Source organism: Zingiber officinale, chromosome 9A (assembly GCF_018446385.1).
Source record: "Zingiber officinale cultivar Zhangliang chromosome 9A, Zo_v1.1, whole genome shotgun sequence".
Taxonomy (NCBI): Eukaryota; Viridiplantae; Streptophyta; class Magnoliopsida; order Zingiberales; family Zingiberaceae; genus Zingiber; species Zingiber officinale.
The window spans coordinates 122,227,586-122,247,133 of NC_056002.1; the positions used below are offsets into that span (position 1 = coordinate 122,227,586).

Genomic DNA, 19,548 nt, shown 5'->3' on the forward strand with positions numbered 1-19,548 from the left:
CGGTCTTCTTGCGTCGCTCGCCTATCGGCCGTTGAGGTTATCGGTTGCAGTGCTGGCCGATCGGCTATCGTGTGTTGCTCCTGCTCCATCTTTTTTGCTGCCCGTGCTTGCACGAGCATCTCTAGCTTCTCTTGAGTGAGCGTCACGATGGTTCGTCGTCCAGCATCTTCCATTTCCTCAACTCGAATTCAGGTGGCGTTCCCACAGACGGTGCCAAATATGATCCTGTCCAAAAGTTGAAGATACGGATGCTGGGGGCGTGGCGTTCCTGCTGACCTCCAATGGACTCCTCTCCTACCTGCAACACAAGCAGCATCAGTGCCAAGTCAGGGAAGGGGTCCCCAGTGATGATCCTCCGATGCTCAAGTCAGTCTCCGGCGAAGCAAGAAAAGAGAAATGTAACGCAACAGTAAAAATCACGAGAAAAGCATATCTCCGTCGATGTCTGGACCCTCCTTTATATGGGGCTCCTGTAGTGTGTGTGCACGCTTCTTAAAGCGGATACGTTATTCCAAGCTTTCCCTGAAAAGATATGTCAGTAAAGTGTCTCTGACACAGTACCTTAACGGATCGAGCATATCTCTGAAGTGACAGCGGAAGCTTCCGCCGTACGATCCTCTGTCTGACCATGCCGCCCGTCAACGACACTAACTCCCAAAAGGATGTCGAAGAGCATCCCGCTGTGTCTGTTGTTTGGCCGAGCTGAATAGTCGTTCGGCCATAACTCTGATATCCTTGCGTCTGCTGCCACACCGAGCGGGATAGCCGTTCGACTGAAAGTCCCATATCCAAGTGTCATTCGTTGCTGGGCCGAGCGAGATGGCCGATCGGCCAGAAGCCCACTGTCGCGCTGAACGGGAGAGTCACTCGGCTGAAAGTCCTCGATCCGTGTCGTCCACTACGCGTCCCTTGAGCGTCAGTTTGATTACTCCGTGTCCGAGACGGTGGGTCGGTGCTTAACCCACGGTCGAAGTACGTCCCACCCAATCGGCCAAGACCATCCGTCCGTTAACCGTCTTGACTTTGACATCCATTGACCTCCACCGTAACAGCGGAACGGGTCCCCTCATCATCACCGCATATATATATATATATATATATATATATATATATATATATATATATATATATATATATATATATATACCCTTTTAATAAAAAATTAAATTAGAATGCCGCATCATTTGGATGATTCCAAAAATAAGGAACGCGTTAGTGCACAATTGATTTAACCAATTGTCCCTCTACTGATCCAACCAAACTGGATTGAATTCAGAAACTGATTAACAAAAAATGACAATAGATTAATTAATACATTAACGCCGTCAGACATTCAAAATTCATGTGACATAGACATGCATCACATTATAACAGACTTAAAGTAGCTTCCCAACGCTCACGTAATGCATCACCAAAAAGAAATGCAACCTTACATTTGAACAGGTACTGCACTCACAAGCGGAAAAACATAAAAAGTGAAGGAAAAAAAATGAGGAAAAAGAAAGGAGAGAAAATGCAGTGAAGACCTTCCGAAACCGCAAGAGTGGTCCTATCTGTGCGCTCCTTTGAAGTTCCTGCACAATGTTTCTCCTCTTACGGCAATCCAAAATCTTAAGGCCTTCCCTGCTCCTTTCTCAATGAGATTTCAACTTAGTACTCCAGGAAAACTGAAAGTCATCAACGTCTAGAGAGTCATGTTTGCTTGAAAATCAGTGGCACTCTAAAGTGGGTTGGATCATTCAGAGTCCTTAGTAGAACCAGGATGGGAACCCACTCGATCACACGAGGCTTCAGTTGCTGAAATGAGCATACCCTGATGGTTCTCTTCACTACTGTTATTAGCCCTCCATCTGCCTAACCTTGACCTGATATTAGTGCCGACAGGGAAGGGCTCCTACAATCACAAAACAAAACATACAATTATTAAGGAGCTACTGATACACCAATGCAGGGGTGCAAAATGGTGCATGGTGCACTCTTGAAGATGCACAGTCAAAAGGATGCTATGAAAGGTAAATGATGCCATATTAAACATTTGCAAGTAAAACCAAAGCATATCGAGTAATAATTATATGTGTGCTATTAGTTTATAATGAAGGCTTTGCACATTACAATACTCTCATCTGTCATGAAATTGAAACTTCTATACATAAGCATGAACCATAGTACTTCGAGAGTAGAGATAAATGACAATTAAAGCAAGATAACTGGGAATTATAATGATTATGTTCTCTGTTCACGTGTTTTTCCAGATTCACAAATGAACAATAAACAAATATACTAAGTCTTGAAGCTTGAGTTTGTGAGCACTTTGTATCCGACTTGCCTTTGGTACAAAGTTGTAACAGTCCACTATGTAATTGTGACATTAAGATTGACCTTAATATAATAATAAAGGCCTTGGTTCAGGTGGAGTATGAATGGTTTATGGTGCAACCATTAGGACACACTTTTGGATAAAGTTTGTACCATCAAACCTAAATCATCAAGGTAGATGATTTGATGATAAGAGTTGTTGGATCATGTGTTAGGTTCAGAGTTGTGAGGTAATCAACATGATTAGGATTTTCCTTGGGTTAATCTGATCGTCTTTAGGTTCTATGTCAACCTAATTCTACTATGTATGATACGTGTAGGCTATCTTTTCTTGAAAATTCTAACTATATGAAATCCCCTTCCTTAACTTTTTTGGTTATTTACTCGTTTTATTTCTTGATTACCTTGAAACTCTTATGCATGCATGTATATCATACCGTTGTATCATACTTAGGGTATTCATCAAAACATGTTTATAAATTTCATGCTTAGAGTATCTAATTTTTTGGAGCATGTTTTTCATTTATTAAGATATTGTTATTGATGACGAATTAACTTGTACAAAATATAACAATATGTATTGAAGAGATAGAATATAATCTAAGAGCATGGTAATATTCTTATGATAAATGCAATGACAGCCAGCTAAAAGAACCACTTGTAGGGCTTTACAACTCTAAGGTTATATATGTAACAGCTAAGTCCAATGAGGCTAACTGAGTATAACATAACACCTCGTAATGATTCTAAACTCGTGACAGTTAGGTATTGTCAATGCTTAACTGAAAAGTCAACCTTACAGTGTTGACTTTATGTCAATATGAACCCCAAGGACCTAGAGAGTTTTCTAGACTTGGCGGTCAATATTGCCACGATGGTCAATCAAGATATTTTGAGCCGGTCAATCAAGATATTTTGAGCCGACCATCTTGGGTTGAGATAAAGGACTGTCTCTTGTTTGATGATTGTGATTGAGGTTCTCACTATATTTCAAATTATAGCATTTTGTCTGCTGCATTATTTGTTATTATTCTTTTTTGACTCATGGTAGGTTCTTTTATCAGTGTTGTGTCATAATTTTTGCATTGTACTCATTCCCAAGGTTAGCATGAGATGAGTTTTTATGTATACTGCTGCTACTGGTGCTCCTAGACAATCACTACTACTAGGATTAAGATTTTGCGCAACATTTTCAGTTTCCTGAACATTTTATTTTCTTGCACTTTGAATTTATGAGAAATAAACTTATTGCAACTTTTAGTTTTTGTACTTGATCTCATGATTTATAATGTGTTATTACATTATTAATTATCTCTGCTTATCGATGATGTGTGAGAGCATGCTACAAGTGTTATCTAGTATCTCTGTGACATGGTCCAATAGCTGACATGGGGGCACCAATGAAATTGTGTGACCGAGAAGAGCTCACTCAAAGCATGACAAATTTCTGGTATCAAAGTATGATTCATTTGTAGTTTCGCATATTTGTCGTGCATTTTTAATTAATTATATTTGTGTTTTTGCCAATTTTGTATTGAAAGTCTCAAGCACTAGAGTTAATGCCTTGGTAGATAATTTAAATGTGATTATGGTTGTTAGATAATTATAAATTTGTGGTTTCCTATGCTTGCTTATGTGTTGGAATACTTGAGAGATAAGTTGATTACCTGAGTTTGTCCTTGTAGAATGTTGGATTTGCCAAACGTTGCGACCATGTATAAAACATCATATTGTGGAATGACTTTTACCATGCCAGGTCGTATAACCTTTGGGTGTTCATTTTATAAAGTGCTAGTTGATATAAATGATATTTTAATCTTGTGATGTGTTACTAGTACATCTAGGGATTTATAGTGTTTGAGCCTTTAGTGACAATTCAAGTGGCTGGTCAGTGTGCCATTATTAGCTATGGACTTGTGTCTTATGTTCATCAAATTGCTTGTGGTGTTTGCTACAACTGTTAACAATAAAGGTTTTTGTAGTGGGGTTTATGTTTCAAGGACGCAAGTGTCATCCAGCCTCAACTCTTCAGCCATTGTTGCAACTTGCAACACTATGTTATAATAGTAGTGAGTTGTAAGGTATCTGTTCACCAGCTATGTGTTTTGATTAGAGGCGCTATATCTATTAGTGGATAAGTGGATGGGTTGAACCTAAAACCAAGACCAAATCCAATCTCAGTGACCTCCTCTTCACCTTGCAAAGCGTTGACGATGTTTGATAGGCATTTAACTCAATCTAACATGAAGAGTGGTCTTGTCCAATCTTAGAATATTGGTGTCTGACTATTAGGTATCTTACACAAATATGGATTAGGTAGATGAAGAATTGGAGTATTAGAGGTCACCCTTCCGATGCATTGGCATTAGATCATTCACTGTGACAATCCCATCTGTATCCTAATTGGTCAAAAAGTTCATTGGATTGATCTTTTGCTTAAATCTTCTGAAGGTCTCATTTAACAACTATGACATGTTTACGTGCAATGACATCAATGTCGTGAAATACGCTCTGCTTAAGCTCATTTTTAGGCTTATTTTCTCCTGTATTTCTTAAACAAGACTCACTTTATTTTGACAATTACCACGTAAGGTTGCGTACAATAGAATTTTCCCGGGACCCTTTATGGCAGAAGTTTCGTACACCTGGCTGCCCTTTTATTTGTGGCAATGCAATTGAAATCTAAATATATGTTGTCCTCGCATGGTTATGGCTGATAATCTCCTAATCAAAATTTTTGTTGTCTCCCAAAAGTGATTCTACCCCATATACAAGATGTGGGAGGGTTATACATGTCTGATGTCACCAGATAAGTCAAGCCACATATATAAGATGTGTGAGGATTGAGCATCTATAATGCCATCGTGTAAGTCAAACTATAATAATCCTCCTAAAGAAAAGAGAAGAAAATAGTGGAGGAAACAACAAAATAATGCAAGTTTTCATCAGCTTAAACTCACCGCTATATTAGTTACACAATAAACCACCAGACAAACACAAGAAATAAATCTGAGCATTGAATATTTGCACAAAATGCCTTACCTGATCTCCAGCATTTGGACCATCCGTGTGAAAAAGTATAGGACGGCAGCGCTTATCTTCATTCATGAGACTTGAGTTCTGAAAGTGAGCAATAAGAGCAGATTTCCCTTGGATTCTAGCATACGCAAGTGATGCCACCTTTTCACTATTAAATTTCTCCCACTTTTTACCATTAAATGACTGCAGAAGATTGAACATTTTAGCAGCTCTCAAGTGCAAATGTTGAACATGAGTGATAATCTGGCAAAACTAGAATGATTGTACCAAGGTTTAAAATTTCGACCAGTGCGGAAGTTTCAGTCCCAGACCGAAACGATACGATTTCGGTATTGTATCATGCCATACCGATACAGTTTCGGTATTTTTTTATTTATATATACTAATTATTAGATAAATAAATTTATTGTGTATAATTTAAAAATAAGTTTATATTTATATAAGTTCTCAATTATTAAACAACTTAATATTGTTAGAAAAAATAATTAAATAAAGTTTTCTGTAAAAAAAATTGATCTATCAATAATTCAAATTAAAATTAATACATCATAATATGTTACCTTGCTAATACTAAAAGGAGTAGCGTGAATTAGATAGAACACCGATTCTTATAACATTTTACTTAGTAACCTTTATAGTTCTCCAATGTTCAGATTAAATAATCATAATTATATAAATTAATATAAAATATTATTTTATATATAATAATTATATAAATTAATACAAAGATACTATTCTATATATAATAATTATATAAAATAATTATTTATTCATTTAATTAATTATTAATTTAAATATTATATCTAAAATAATAAAAAAATATTAAAATATCAATTAAATATTAAAACAGTAAAAAAATCAGAATATAAATTTAATTTATTATAATTTTTATAAAAAATTTTAGAATTTTAAAATAAAATTTAAAATAGTAAAAACAATTTCCGAATATCATTTAATAAAATTTATTAATTTTTTAAAATTTTAAATATATTTTTTATATTTTATTGAGATAATTTAATTAGAGTTTACGAAAAGCTTTTCAAAATATCACATTTAAGTGGAAAATGTTTAAATTATTTAAATTACAAATTTTGCATAGTAGCCCGCGACGCACGCCCGCGCCTCGCACCCCTCTGGCGGCGCGGAAGCATCGCATCTCGACACCTCCCGCGCCTGTGATGCTTCAGGCGCCCTGCGACGCCTCCACCAACACCGGAGGTGTTCGGAAGCATCCGGTGACTCATTCGGGACACCTGCTGCTTGCTACGCGTGCTTGAAACAGTCGCACGTAAAGTGCCAGTTTCGATTCCTTAACAGAACGGTAAAAACCATCTGTGTTGGGCGGCACCGAACGGTATTTCAATCCATGGATTGTACAAGAACTTCACAGTATGGATGAAATAAAAGGGCATGTAGATAGTTTTCCAGAAGAACTAGTATATTGTAAAGGTAAAATCAAGTAAAAATCTAACAAAAAAAACTGATAGGTAGATCTTCAAAATTATGGAATACGTAATATGATTAAATATTAATAATTTAGTGGATAATAATAGGAAATGTTGTATCCATTCTTGTTAAACAATACCCCAAATCAATGAACTTACCTGATAGAATTGAACAATATGTTGTGGATTAATCATGTTGATAAAGGCATAACCAACATTGCATTTGTTCTGAAAAGTAGAAAAAAATAATATATATCAATTTCCAATAATTGGTACGGCCATGCACATCAATAGCGATATAGAGAGAGACTCAATCATAACCTTAAAATCAATTGGCAAATAAATGAAGTCATAAGTTCCTCTATGGTTTTCATCAATAGCAGACAGCAGCATCTTAGATGTGTACCTAAATATAAACAAAAATAAAAGGAAAAGGAAACCAATTAGATATTTTGCATTTTTGAAGGCCATGGGAAAAAAGGTACAGATAAAGAAAAGAAAAGAAAAGAAAACATAGAAGGTTAACAAAGAGAAAAGGCAATCAACTATAGTTTGATTTTGATAGCCAAGGCAAAGAAAGGTACAGAAAATTCATACTTGTTAGGAATATTTTTTATCATAAGTGTTGTGCGGGAGTCTTCACCACGTCTAATACATTCGATATCAAGTTCGTATTGCTTTTTATTATCACCCTGATTAGCAGTTGCATCACTTGTTCGGCTCCTAATACGCTCAGCACAGCCATCAAATGAACCTGACATTGAGACCATTGGACTCCTTCCATGAAACATCAGACTCCTTTTCTGCACTGAAGGAATCCCAATAGGTGCATGAGAAATACAAGGGTCAAGGCAGTTTCCACATGAATGTGGAAAGAAGTTCCGCGAAGCAGGTTGTAGAGATTCCAACTGAGGAATTGATGCGAGCCCCTTATTTCCTAGAGAACCCGAATGCAAAACAAGAGGTTCCATGGAATCCCCAGAATAGGCAAATCTCCTATCCCAAAGAGATGGATTGACTGCAGGTGCTGAACCAACATGATGATGTAAAGGAACTGTGTTTAGCATTTGAGGTTGTCCTCCAGACATTCCATGAATATGAGATGGTTGATGAACAGAAACATTGCTTATAAATGACGGAGAATTTGACCATGGCATGGTGGTAGTTATTTTACTTTGGAATGAATTTGTATTATTCGCAATATACTGACCCCCATGTAGAGGACAGCTTCCATTAGAGGAAATCCCAAAAGCTGTAAATAATGGATTATATTAGGTAACATCAAGCATGTAATAAAGGGCAGAGATCTTTAACTATTGTTTAACACATAGCAATAACTACCATAAACTCAAAAAACAGAAGAGAAGGTCATAATACATCATCGATTCAGTTATTGTAACTGAAAAAGGTGCAGACAACAGTGGACTGCAAGCTGCTTCAACAAGAAATGTGTGGCTATATATTAATTCCAGTAACTTGTAACTTATCCACACGAGTATATTTAATTTATTACCTTTATTACGATCCAACAAAATTCCATCATAGGTCCCAGAGCTGCCTCTATGAAGAGGTCTTGCATCAATTCCTTCTGAAGGCCTAGAGATCACACCAATACCGGTGGCTGACAAAGTATTTGAGTTGTAAGGAATGCAATTAGTAATACCATTATGATAATTAGGAAGGGAGTGAGGATGGAGGCCACGCATTCCCTGAAGTCCAAAATTCATTGGGCCAAGGGAACAATTGAAGTCAATATTGGCAGCTTGTTTTGTGTGATTACCAACCATGGTAATTCCCACCGAGGGAGATAAATGTTGTGGAACTTTAGAAGGCATTTCATAGAGTGTGGCCTCTAAAGGTGGGGTAATTGATGCTTTAGCTGCTGAGTTTAAACCCTGGATAACTCTGTTTTCAAGACTGTTGGGTGTGACTGATCCAAGAGAGGATGGCCCTAGGAAATAGAAAATTGGATCAGTTATGTAATTCAATAGCAATGCCTGACATCATGTCTAAGGCACAACTGGATACACGTCAAAAGAGTTCAAACACACGCACACACCAAAGCACCCAGCAAGAGAGTTGTTAGGAGTGGTTCCTTGCCAGCTTGCATTTAGTATATTATGGTCCATCTCTGAAGACAACTGCTGCCCCAAACTGATAATAAAGAGAAGTATCAGTCAACAATAAGCTAAAAGAAATTGAAAACTATACATTATTTTAGTAAAATCATTGTAGATGAAAGCTGTGACAAGGCAATTCAATGACAAATCACTAACATAATTCGTATATATCTGGATTATCTGCAGCCCATATTACAGTAGAATCTTTTATAATGAACAACCAAGGTTTTTAATTTGCATTCAATCTGTGGTACATTCCAAACATTGTGGTTTAAATGAAGATGTAAGATTTTGAACATGTCAAATGTTGGAAAACTGAATTTGTAATAGTACCACAGTTTTGCAACACCAGAGCAGCTAGGCTCGAGTTTAATTTTTTTTCCAGCAAAGTCGCTCCTATTTAGAGCATGAAGAGCAGCTTCAGCAGCACGGACATCATAAAACTCTATGAACTTTTGGTGATGTTTATGGGGAATTGCACATATCTACAAGTTAAATTTATGTAAATTTAATGAAAGGAAAGAAAACTTCAGCACCAAACATAAATTAATGAATATCAAGATCCTAATATCACCTCTTTGATTTGACCATAAACACTGAATTTCTGATGGAGATCATCATTTGTCACAGAGGAATCTAGATTGGACACCACAAGTGTACCCTGATTTATGTCTTTCTCTGAGGGATTGTCCTAACAACAGATTTCATGTTATGTGAAAATTCAATCAATCTATATGCATTTAGAAATGAGAGGAAATGGCAGAATTTAAGTGTCATTAGGGCATTTATATGAGTAATGAGCACATATAGTTTGTGCAACATAACAGGAGTACACCGTTATTAGAAAGAGCATTAGCAATGAGCCCAGCAAAAAAGTCATAAGTTCCCCATTCTGCCAGGAGGTGGAGATACCAAAAGCCAAAATGGCAGCAGTTCTAGCTTCAACTCAGAGAGACCCTATGAGTTGTTTCAACATCAGATTGGAGGAGACAAATGAGGCAACAAAACACTATTTGCTGGTCAAAAGGTATATATTAAAAGGGAATGACAACAAAGTTTGAGCATATAGACGCAAATCTGAGCATCTAAACACAGAAAATGAGACAGTTGCAGTACCCTAGAATAGTCCAATATTTGTAGTCCGTACAGAACTATGGAGATAGTATCTACTGTCAGGAAGCACCTTTACAACATCATTATCATGAACTTGGTGCAGGTGCTTTTTTTGGAGTATGGCAGTTCTGATATATGAATATTACAAACATTTGGAGTAGGACATGAAGGAGGATACAAGTTATCATCCACCAATTAAGGCATAGTGTTAACACTTGCTATTTTGGATAAACCCCTGTGATTTTAGAGCTGCTGCCATGATAGAAGATTCAATCAGTGGAAAGGTATGGTTGAACAATTGTTTGTTGTTCATGTTTCAGCCTCCCCAATAACCATAAAGCAAGCCTTGACTATCCTCAAAATAATCAATCAAAATATATTCCAAAAGCAACAGGGCAATGAGTACTGTGATGTTGATGGGATGGAGTCAACAATGTTGACTGCCCTTTGCATTCCAGAAGGAAAAAATCATTTAACAACAAGCTTCAACAGTAATGATATGATTATATTTCATCTGTTAGAAGAATATGCAAGATTACACCAACATGAGACATCTCCAAGCAAGAATCCAAGAAAAAAATTTTCTGCAGCGTGCAAGAAGTACAAGAAGTTTCCCTTGCTTGAGGGAAGTAGAGAAAACACCCGAGATCACTTGCACAAAATTGACCAAATGAGCTGAATTCTTTGATAACTGATAACTCATGCTTGTAGGTTTTAATCCTTAATGTTTTTGCTACTTTGCAATAAAACATTATGAAGAAAAAATTTCATAAGCTTGATGAAATTAGGAAAGAATTATTTAATCTCTTCCTGCATCTTATGCATCTATGAAAAAATTCCAGAAAACATCTAAAACACCTGAAAACCTTATCCTGGTTAAGAACTCCATATTAAACTTTTAGATATGAAAACTGAATTTCTGATTTACCAAGAATATCTAGCTCATGGCTCAACAACATTGAAACTCAATACTAAACTAGCTTTATCATCTAAATCTACATCACTATATGCTTTTCCAGTAATGTGGCAAAAATAGTGGGGAAAAAAAATTGAGGTAGATTTGGCACATATTTGATAAGTAGTCCTATAGCCTGACATATGTCGCAATTATTGGTGAGATTCAGTGAAAAAAAAACTTTGATGTGTGAACTTTTTTATTGTACTTTCATGTAATATATAATAAATTATTTTCATTTAAAGCAATAACAGGGAAGGCAGCAAATATTTGCCTTTGGAATTGAGAAATGAATATCCAACTTCCGATGATTCAACGGCTTATTTTGAAGTGCCCGCATTGCTTTTTGTGCTGCCCTGATGTCAAAGTAAGATATCATAACAAAGCCACGATGTTTGCAAGCAGTATAGAGTGTGCGTATGTCCCCATATTGCTGAGCAAGTGGAAGCACATAACAGTTAGGAGCCAAAAACAAGGAACATTATCGAACCACACACACACACCAAAAAAACCGAGATATGAAACAAAGAAATATTCAAGTAAAGAAGCACCTCAAACAGAGCCCTCAGTTCACCATCCTGAACATTGCTGTTAATATTTCTAACAAAAAGGGTTCGAGAAGGATGTTCACCATATGGGTGTTCGCCATAAAATGTACCATTTGGTTCTCCCTGTTGATCAGCAGAAGCTCCAGCCATGACAAATTCGGTTGTTCTGGTACCGCGGATATTGTTGTCAAATTCTAGTTCCATACCACCACCCGTGTAGAAAATATCATCATCAACATCATTCCCATTGTTATATTGACCAAGATATCTAATATCATCAGTAATGCCAGAAAGTAATTCATCATCATCAGGAAGAAGATTTCCAATTGTTTGAGCTTCAATTTCCTCCATTGTTTCAAGAGGTTCATCTTCCTCAAAGTTTGAGTGACCCAACTCAAAGGACTGACCCAAGGGAGCAATGCTTGATGATAGCCTCACTGTTAGAATGTTAACATTATAATGAATCATGCAAAAAAGATAATGTGACTTGATGAAGTTCAAATAGAAAGTCTGATATTTGACAAACAATTTCTTTCTAGGACCCTTTTTTTGATAAAATTACTAAGACAAACTAGCACTCATTCTAAAAATGGCCCAGGTTACCAAGCACATTATCTAAATAAAGTCACAGAAAGTAAAGCATAAGAGAGAAACACACATTTTCTACTGAACATATCTGATAAAGAGCTTGAGAACAGTCCACTCTCATAATGTGATCCGCATAGGTCCGGTAGGCTTTCTTCACCAAGGAGAGGATATGAGACCAACACATCAGACTGCAATTCAGAAACATGGTCTGAAACTTGTGTACCAATAGAAATGTTGGCCATTCTTTGTGGCTCCTTCATTTGCTGTTGACTAGATTCAGTCTTCTGGGCATTGAGAATGCTGGAATGTGTAGATTCAGAAAACATGGAGCCTGCTCCAAGCCAATGCAATTCATCAAGGGGTGATAATGATATAGACTTGCTCTGAGGAAATAAGATGCCTTGCTGACGAGGAAAAAACAGTTGGAATTCAATCAAATAGTATAGATGCCATGGATGAAAGGTCAAAATTCATAGAACATGCAGTCAATTTTATGAACCATTTAGAAACAATTTTAAACAATACAATCAGAATCTAATTAACGAAATTCAACCGCAACTCATATCCTCTTGTCCAATCAGAAAGAAAGGAAAAGGTAAGAATTGTGTCTGAGCAGATAATACTGAGTGCACCATCTGAAAATTCAGCAAAGACATTCCAAATGTTCATGCTGAATGCTCAAAATGGAAAGAAAATATTGATCCTTTCAAATGGTCAGCAGCTGGGAGAAAGACCTTTTCAGTGAGTTCTGGAGTCTCTAGCAACTAGAACTACAGAAAAGAAACAAACATGAGCGGCTTAATCCCTCTACCTCATTCTATCATAGGCACAACATAATGATTAATTAATAGATATTTTTGAAACTTGACATCAAAATGAGTAGCTGAATGCTACAAGTTCATATAAAATGTAGAGACGTGTATAACTAGAAGTTGGTCATGCTCATAGTCGAAACTCATAACAGAAGCTGGTCATGATATCAACTTGCTCTGGTGATGTTAGAAACAGAGACATAACATAATAACTAATTAATAGAGTTTGGAATATTAACACTCTGTATAACTACATGGCACTAAATAACAGGTAAAAGCAATTCAGAAGAAATATAAAATGTTGTTCAAAAACGAAATTGTCTCTACTTATCACTAGGGGCAGAAATAAGAATAAGGCTTCAGAATCAGACTTGCTCCATGAAGGTGCAAAAAGATTTGCCACCCAGAATATTGCACAAGCTTTGATTTCATCTAGAAAATCAACGTCAAGCAATATTTGGAAGGAAAAAAATATTGAAATCCCATTTAGTCTATAGCAGGTCTTTGTTTTCTTTTCAGATTGATGAGAAAGAATAACTGAACTAAAAGAAGACACTACAAGCAATCAAAATAGTTTTACAAAACAACTTCAAGGAATATAATGTGCTTTTACCTTGGTGAGATTATTTCTTTACTAAAGCCAAACCTGAATTTCCAAGATAAAATGGGGCGGTCTTAACCAAGGGACACGTAGGGGGTCAGAAGTTAGATACCTACCTCATCTTGAGAAGGCTAAATAATTATGCATACTAGTGAAAGTAAAGGATCTTGGCCAGAAATATCTATGTGGAGTTCCAGAACTTCTAAACGGAGTTCCAGAACTTCTAAACAGAAGCAAAGAATAGTAAAAATAGTTACTCAGTGAAAACGTACAAGCTCCTCAAAATGAGGAAAATGGAAGATGTCTCAGAGTGCAAGCACGACGGAATTAGCTGCTCGTAGTCCATGTTTAAAGACGCTAGCAACTAACAGACTATACGCTAGTTGAAATTCAAATTTAGGCCCCTAAACGCCTTTACATCGCCGACCTTCCTTCTCCCGTGGCCTCGGTTTGGGACGTCTTCTCCATAAATTCTCCAGATATACGATTTTGAACTATTAGAAAATAAGATTTTTTTTGAAAAAAAAAAACGTAAATTGCAACTCCGATGGATCCTTTCATCGCCTCTAGCAAATCAATGGTCCTATGCTCGACATTTGAAAAAAAAATCCGACCAAGATAGAAATTTTTCGACAGATAAGCAAGATCGTTGCATCAACACAAATGTCAACCACTAAGGGGACAAAGATCAAACGTGAAAAGCATTAGAAACATCTCAAAGGAAGAAAGACAAGAAGATCAAAGTACCGCGAAAAAAGATGGAATTCGGAAATCTAACCTCAATTCAAGCCGAGAATTTTGCTTCTCTTGTCTCAATCGAGCCAATACCAAGCAGATCCGCGTCGAGCATCATACTTCCATGTAAGAACCCGCAGAAACGAGGTGAAACCGAAATCAGTAAGACGGTTCTAGACCAGATCGTCCAGCGATCCCTTGTCGCCCGCTAAAAACCTCCGTAAACTGCTACAAAAAGCAAGCTCCGACACTAATTCAAAAGCAGCGATCAATATAATACGAGAATCGCCTCGGCATCCATACCAAGTGCAAACGACCGACGCCTCCGGTTCCAACCTGCCCTCCTTCCCAATGCGGCAGAAATACCAAGCTCAGCTGCCTCTGGAATAAAATTGTGATCCTTTTGTCCCTTTGAGCGAATTCGAGAGCTTTTCAGCTGTTGCCTCCGGCGAGATCTACGGATGGATCCAGCAGGGGCGCAATTGCCAGCGATCCTACTGCCTCCCGGGTTCCGGCCGGCCAAGGAAGAAGAAAGAGAGAAAAAGAAAGGAGGCAAGCTAGAAAACTCGATATTTAAGACGCGAGACCAGAGAGAAACGGCGGCGAAGAAAAGAGACGGAGGTGGAGAAGGAAGCGGAGACGGCACGCCGCTATCACCACTCACGGTGTCGCCTTTGGCGTTGCTTCGATCGACACGTCAACTCCCCGGGAATTTAGCTCGTTCCTACTTTAAATGACCGATCTACCCTATCGACTCTGAAATCAGGATGGTAAGATCATCTCCCATCGTTAAAGATTTAAATGAGTTTTAATTCTAACAAACCACAATAATATTATAAAAATTTCTTAAAATATTCTTTTTGAGTGAGTTTTTTTTTTTAATTCTCTCCATATATAATTACAAAGCTCTATATATATTATATCAATTTCAATACAAATCTATTCTTTTCTCCATAATTAAAAAAAATCTGCATATCATTTAATATCTTTATATAGTTTTCATTTGATATTTTAATTAATTATAATCTTTAATTTAATTTATTTATAATTAACAATTAATAAATTAATTAATTTTTAATTTAATATAATTTATCATTTTATTTAATATTTAATTATTTTATAAATTTAATTTAATTATAATTATTTATATATTTTTTTAACTTATCTCAAATATATTTATTTTTAAAAAGAAAAATATAATTTTAATTATTACTAATTATTTATAAACTTAACTGATCAAATAATTTATTTTTAAATTATTTTAAAAAGATAATCATGTACATTAATTATTATTCTACCTTTAAAAAAAAATAGATTTAAAAATTCAAACCAAAAATCTCAAATCTCATCTACACAATCATAAAAAAAAAAATTTAATGAGATTTTTAAATTTTACAAACCTTTGACAAATTTTACATTGGAGATGCTTTAAGTCGTTTAAATGATCAAATCGGCGTTCACTACCGCCCCCAATTTCCACGAGTCATCTTTTGTAGTGGGTTTCCGCGACGTGTTTCCTGGATTATAGGGAGAGCTACTAGCGAGAGAAGATCTCTTGGTCCAAAGAAAAAAATGGATCAGAAATAGTCCACTCTCAATTGTGATCGGATCGTAATTACGATATGATCGTAATTAGTTGCAATTTCTTTGTGGGTCCCGTCCCATCACGTTATAGTTTGGATCGAAGCGGGCGATCGGAGGTCGTCCGGATGCTGCCCTCTGCTCAGCACTCGGCAACCTGGATACTTGTCCACTTCTGACGGCCGGAGACTACCCACTCCGACCCAAACTATAATATGATGAAGACGATAATTCTAGAAAAAAATCACAACTAATTACGATTGAATCATAATTATGATCCGATCGTAATTGAGAATGGACTATCCCCTAATCCAATTTTTTTTACCAAGAGATTGGTCTCAACTGCGGGCTTCTCCAAAGCGAACAAGAATGTGCTGTCGGCCCAGGACAGCGTTCGGGAAAAAGTGGGCGAAGGGCGTCGATGATCCTTCGTCTTTGATTTTGATCGGACGGACGGAGTTAATTGCTTGGTTGATGAGATAAGCTTCGATTATTTTGTTAGGTTGGAATTAATTGCGTGCAATTAATCCTAAGAAGAGATATGAAGAACAAGTTGGAAGGTTAAAACTAAACTGATAAAACTAGTACAATTACTTTTGTTCACATAAATGTTTTACATGTCTCATTTAATTTGATTGAGTCATATTTCCATATTTGAGGATACAACACATGATTAGAAGGATATAAGAGTTTCGTGCAATCAACAAATATGATTAGAAGAATTAATTACTTCTAGGTGGTAGGTACGCATATACTTCTTCTAAAATATTACTATCAAATTATATATATTTTTAGATTGGGCAAAACTTAGACGGGTAATCCTTTTTATTGGAATAGTTACGTAAACCCACTTTATTTTTACGTTATTCTAGCAACTACAAGATTATAATTAATATACAATTATAGTAGATAAAATTTTGTAATTGTTACAACTATATAATTATAGTAGCTATAACCCTATGATTAATATTGATTGTAAATAAATTATTTATGGTATTGGTTATGATTTGTAGCTATTATATTATGATGTTGACCGATGTTGATTAGTATTATGAGATGAAGCGTCCATATTACAAAAGTTATAAACTGTAGTTGTTAAAATATAATATTATTAGTATTGATTAGAGTTGAAATTGTTATTATAACATAATATTGACTTTAAAATACAATGTTATTAGTATGGATCAAAGTTAAAATATTACTATAATATAATATTGACTAGTATTGATTAGAGATAAAATGTCCATATCATAGTAGCTATGAATTATAAATATTACAACACTGTCTATTAGTATGTGATTAGAGTTGAAATGTCTATGTTATAATTGCTAGATTTAATCTCTTTAAAGTGGGCTTAATGTAAGTTATATATATGAATACGAACCAAACCTGTTTAAGTTAATAAACTTGAGGTTACTGGATTTCGGGTTATTGGATATAGGTTGAATGTGTAAAACTCTTTAGCCCGATCCATTATTATCTATGGGTTGATGACGGATCATATTCCTATATAAGGGAGAAGTATCCCTTTGATTGGGGAATCTTAACAGACTCCTCATTTCCCATTGACAAGGGTTTTTGGCGTCGTCACCCTTTCTCCTTTGGAAGACCACCCTTTGCTTCTTCTTCTTCCACATGATCTTGACACTCCGAGAAGGACAACGCTTTACACAACCATGGCTCTTCCACTATAATCAAGTTTCTTTGTCATTTTTGCATTTCAATTTTTATGTCATATTTTGTCAATGAAACTAGATCCTTGCTTAGGGTTTATTGTATTTCCTATTTAGAATTCTTATTCTATTTTTTTAGAATTTATGATGCTTAGGATTTAAGATTTGTATCAATTGGTATTAGAGTCATGTTGTTTCATCATAATATGACAATGAAGTTATGCTTTTTTGTTGATATATGTTTTACATGCTAGATTATGTTCTCCTAGTATTTGATTGTAGAACTTCTGTAAAATGAAAACCTAGGAAAGACTTGAGTTTCTAAGGGAGCATTTGATTTCTTTGGTTTCTATTTTCATTTTCTGAAAAATGTGCATTTTTCCTTTTCTTAGAAAATAAATTTTAGACATTCTCTATTTTCCCATAAAATAATATCTCCTTTTCTAAAAAAAATAGATGTGGAAATTGTCAACTAAATAATGTTTTCCCTTTTTCAAAAAAATGAAAATGGAAATTTTACAAACCAAACGCGGTCTTAATTTTTCATGATTTTCATGAAAAACATGAAGAACAACGGTGAATTGTCATTGTCTTTGAGAAGAACTGTCACGTTTGATTTGTAATCAAATCACGATGGCTCAATCGATTGCCTTAGTCGAGTAATCGATTACCAATCCTAAGTTAGCGAATAGAAATATTTGAAATCGATTGACTTGATCTGCCAATTTGCCCTAATCGATTGCATTGATTTAACAATCGATTAGCTGAACAGGATCGACTGCGAGATCGATTTTTAATCGACTATCGGTTCGACTGTCATCACCAATTGATTGGAAATTTCACCAATCGATGGGTGATCTTAAGGTTGGACTCAATAGCATTTAGAATTGATTAGCACAATTGATTGAAGCTACTAATTGATTAGCAATTTTTCCAATCAATTGACCATCCTAAAAGCGTGACAAATCCATTTTAATCGATTATCTAGTTTGATTGCTTCAAGTAATCAATTGGTGCTAAGTACCAATCGATTACTGATTAAAGGGTCGAACATAGAAGGTCTTTTAATTGACCAGTCGAATCAATCGAAGTCATCAATCGATTAACATTTTTTGCTAATCGATTAATGGACTAAAATCGAGTACAAAAGGCTCTTGGATCGATTAAGGCGATCGATTGATGAGTGTGATGTCAAACATAGAAGGTTTGTGATCGATTAGCGGGATTGATTAGTTTGCACCAATTGATTAGCACTCATCATCAATCGATTGATGATGCTGAAGTCACATACGGTAGAATTTCAAATCGATTGAGATAATCAATTATGTGATATCAATCGATTACCATATGGTATCAATCAATTCATAAACTTAATTATCAAACTATTAAGGCCAATCAAGTGTTTATCTATTCAGTTAAAGTTCCTAAGAATTTCTTAGGTCTATCTACACACGTGCTACTAAATTGAATTATTGCATCGATCCAAAAAAAGACACATTATGTAGGTTTAGTATATTTTAAGGTTAGCTTATAACTTTGGAACAAAATTTATTTTATTTAAATCATACACAAAATATATCAAGCCAAAGGAAAATATATTACGTGGATGATTAAGGTTGATGTAAGATATAGACAATTGTATAACTCATATAATGTGTCATGTTATGCACACAATGGATCGGTCTAAAAGAAGACATATTGGATAGTCAACTAAAGTTTAACTTATATCAAAGAGAATCACTAACAAATTATATTTTAGTCCACAAATTAAAATACAATGTTATATTTGATATCTCATAACGAGCTCATTCATATACATTTAAATTTTATTTTTATGCATAATCTTATGCTTTCTTATTATGTACTTATACATGTTCTTGGCCTTAATTAAATCATAAGTTTATATTATTTTATCTTTTTAATTTCAATGCAATCTGTAACTGCCAGTATTAATAACATTCCCACACTAACTAGTTCTAGCTGAATAGAAAGAGTGCATTATCATAGTCTTAAGTTTCATGA

General features: G+C 35.5%; 1 protein-coding gene across 4 annotated transcripts; it reads right to left on the minus strand.

The window, feature by feature from the left end:
* Nucleotides 1-1,283: 1,283 nt before the first annotated feature.
* LOC122019856 (protein MEI2-like 4) lies at nucleotides 1,284-14,980 on the minus strand. Of its 4 annotated transcripts, none has more exons than XM_042577431.1 (14): nucleotides 14,576-14,980; nucleotides 14,316-14,497; nucleotides 12,195-12,455; nucleotides 11,540-11,973; nucleotides 11,263-11,421; nucleotides 9,495-9,611; nucleotides 9,254-9,405; nucleotides 8,860-8,954; nucleotides 8,314-8,751; nucleotides 7,398-8,052; nucleotides 7,122-7,206; nucleotides 6,960-7,028; nucleotides 5,359-5,538; nucleotides 1,284-1,894 (listed from the first exon to the last, which is right to left on the minus strand). In XM_042577431.1, exons 3-14 carry the CDS (start codon nucleotides 12,448-12,450, stop codon nucleotides 1,736-1,738), a joined length of 2,799 nt encoding a protein of 932 aa, XP_042433365.1. In that variant the 5' UTR covers nucleotides 12,451-12,455; nucleotides 14,316-14,497; nucleotides 14,576-14,980; the 3' UTR covers nucleotides 1,284-1,735. The 4 variants fall into 4 exon arrangements, with proteins under 4 accessions (XP_042433365.1, XP_042433367.1, XP_042433364.1 ...); XM_042577433.1 differs by having other exon boundaries at nucleotides 12,195-12,524; XM_042577430.1 differs by having other exon boundaries at nucleotides 12,195-12,528.
* Nucleotides 14,981-19,548: the final 4,568 nt, after the last annotated feature.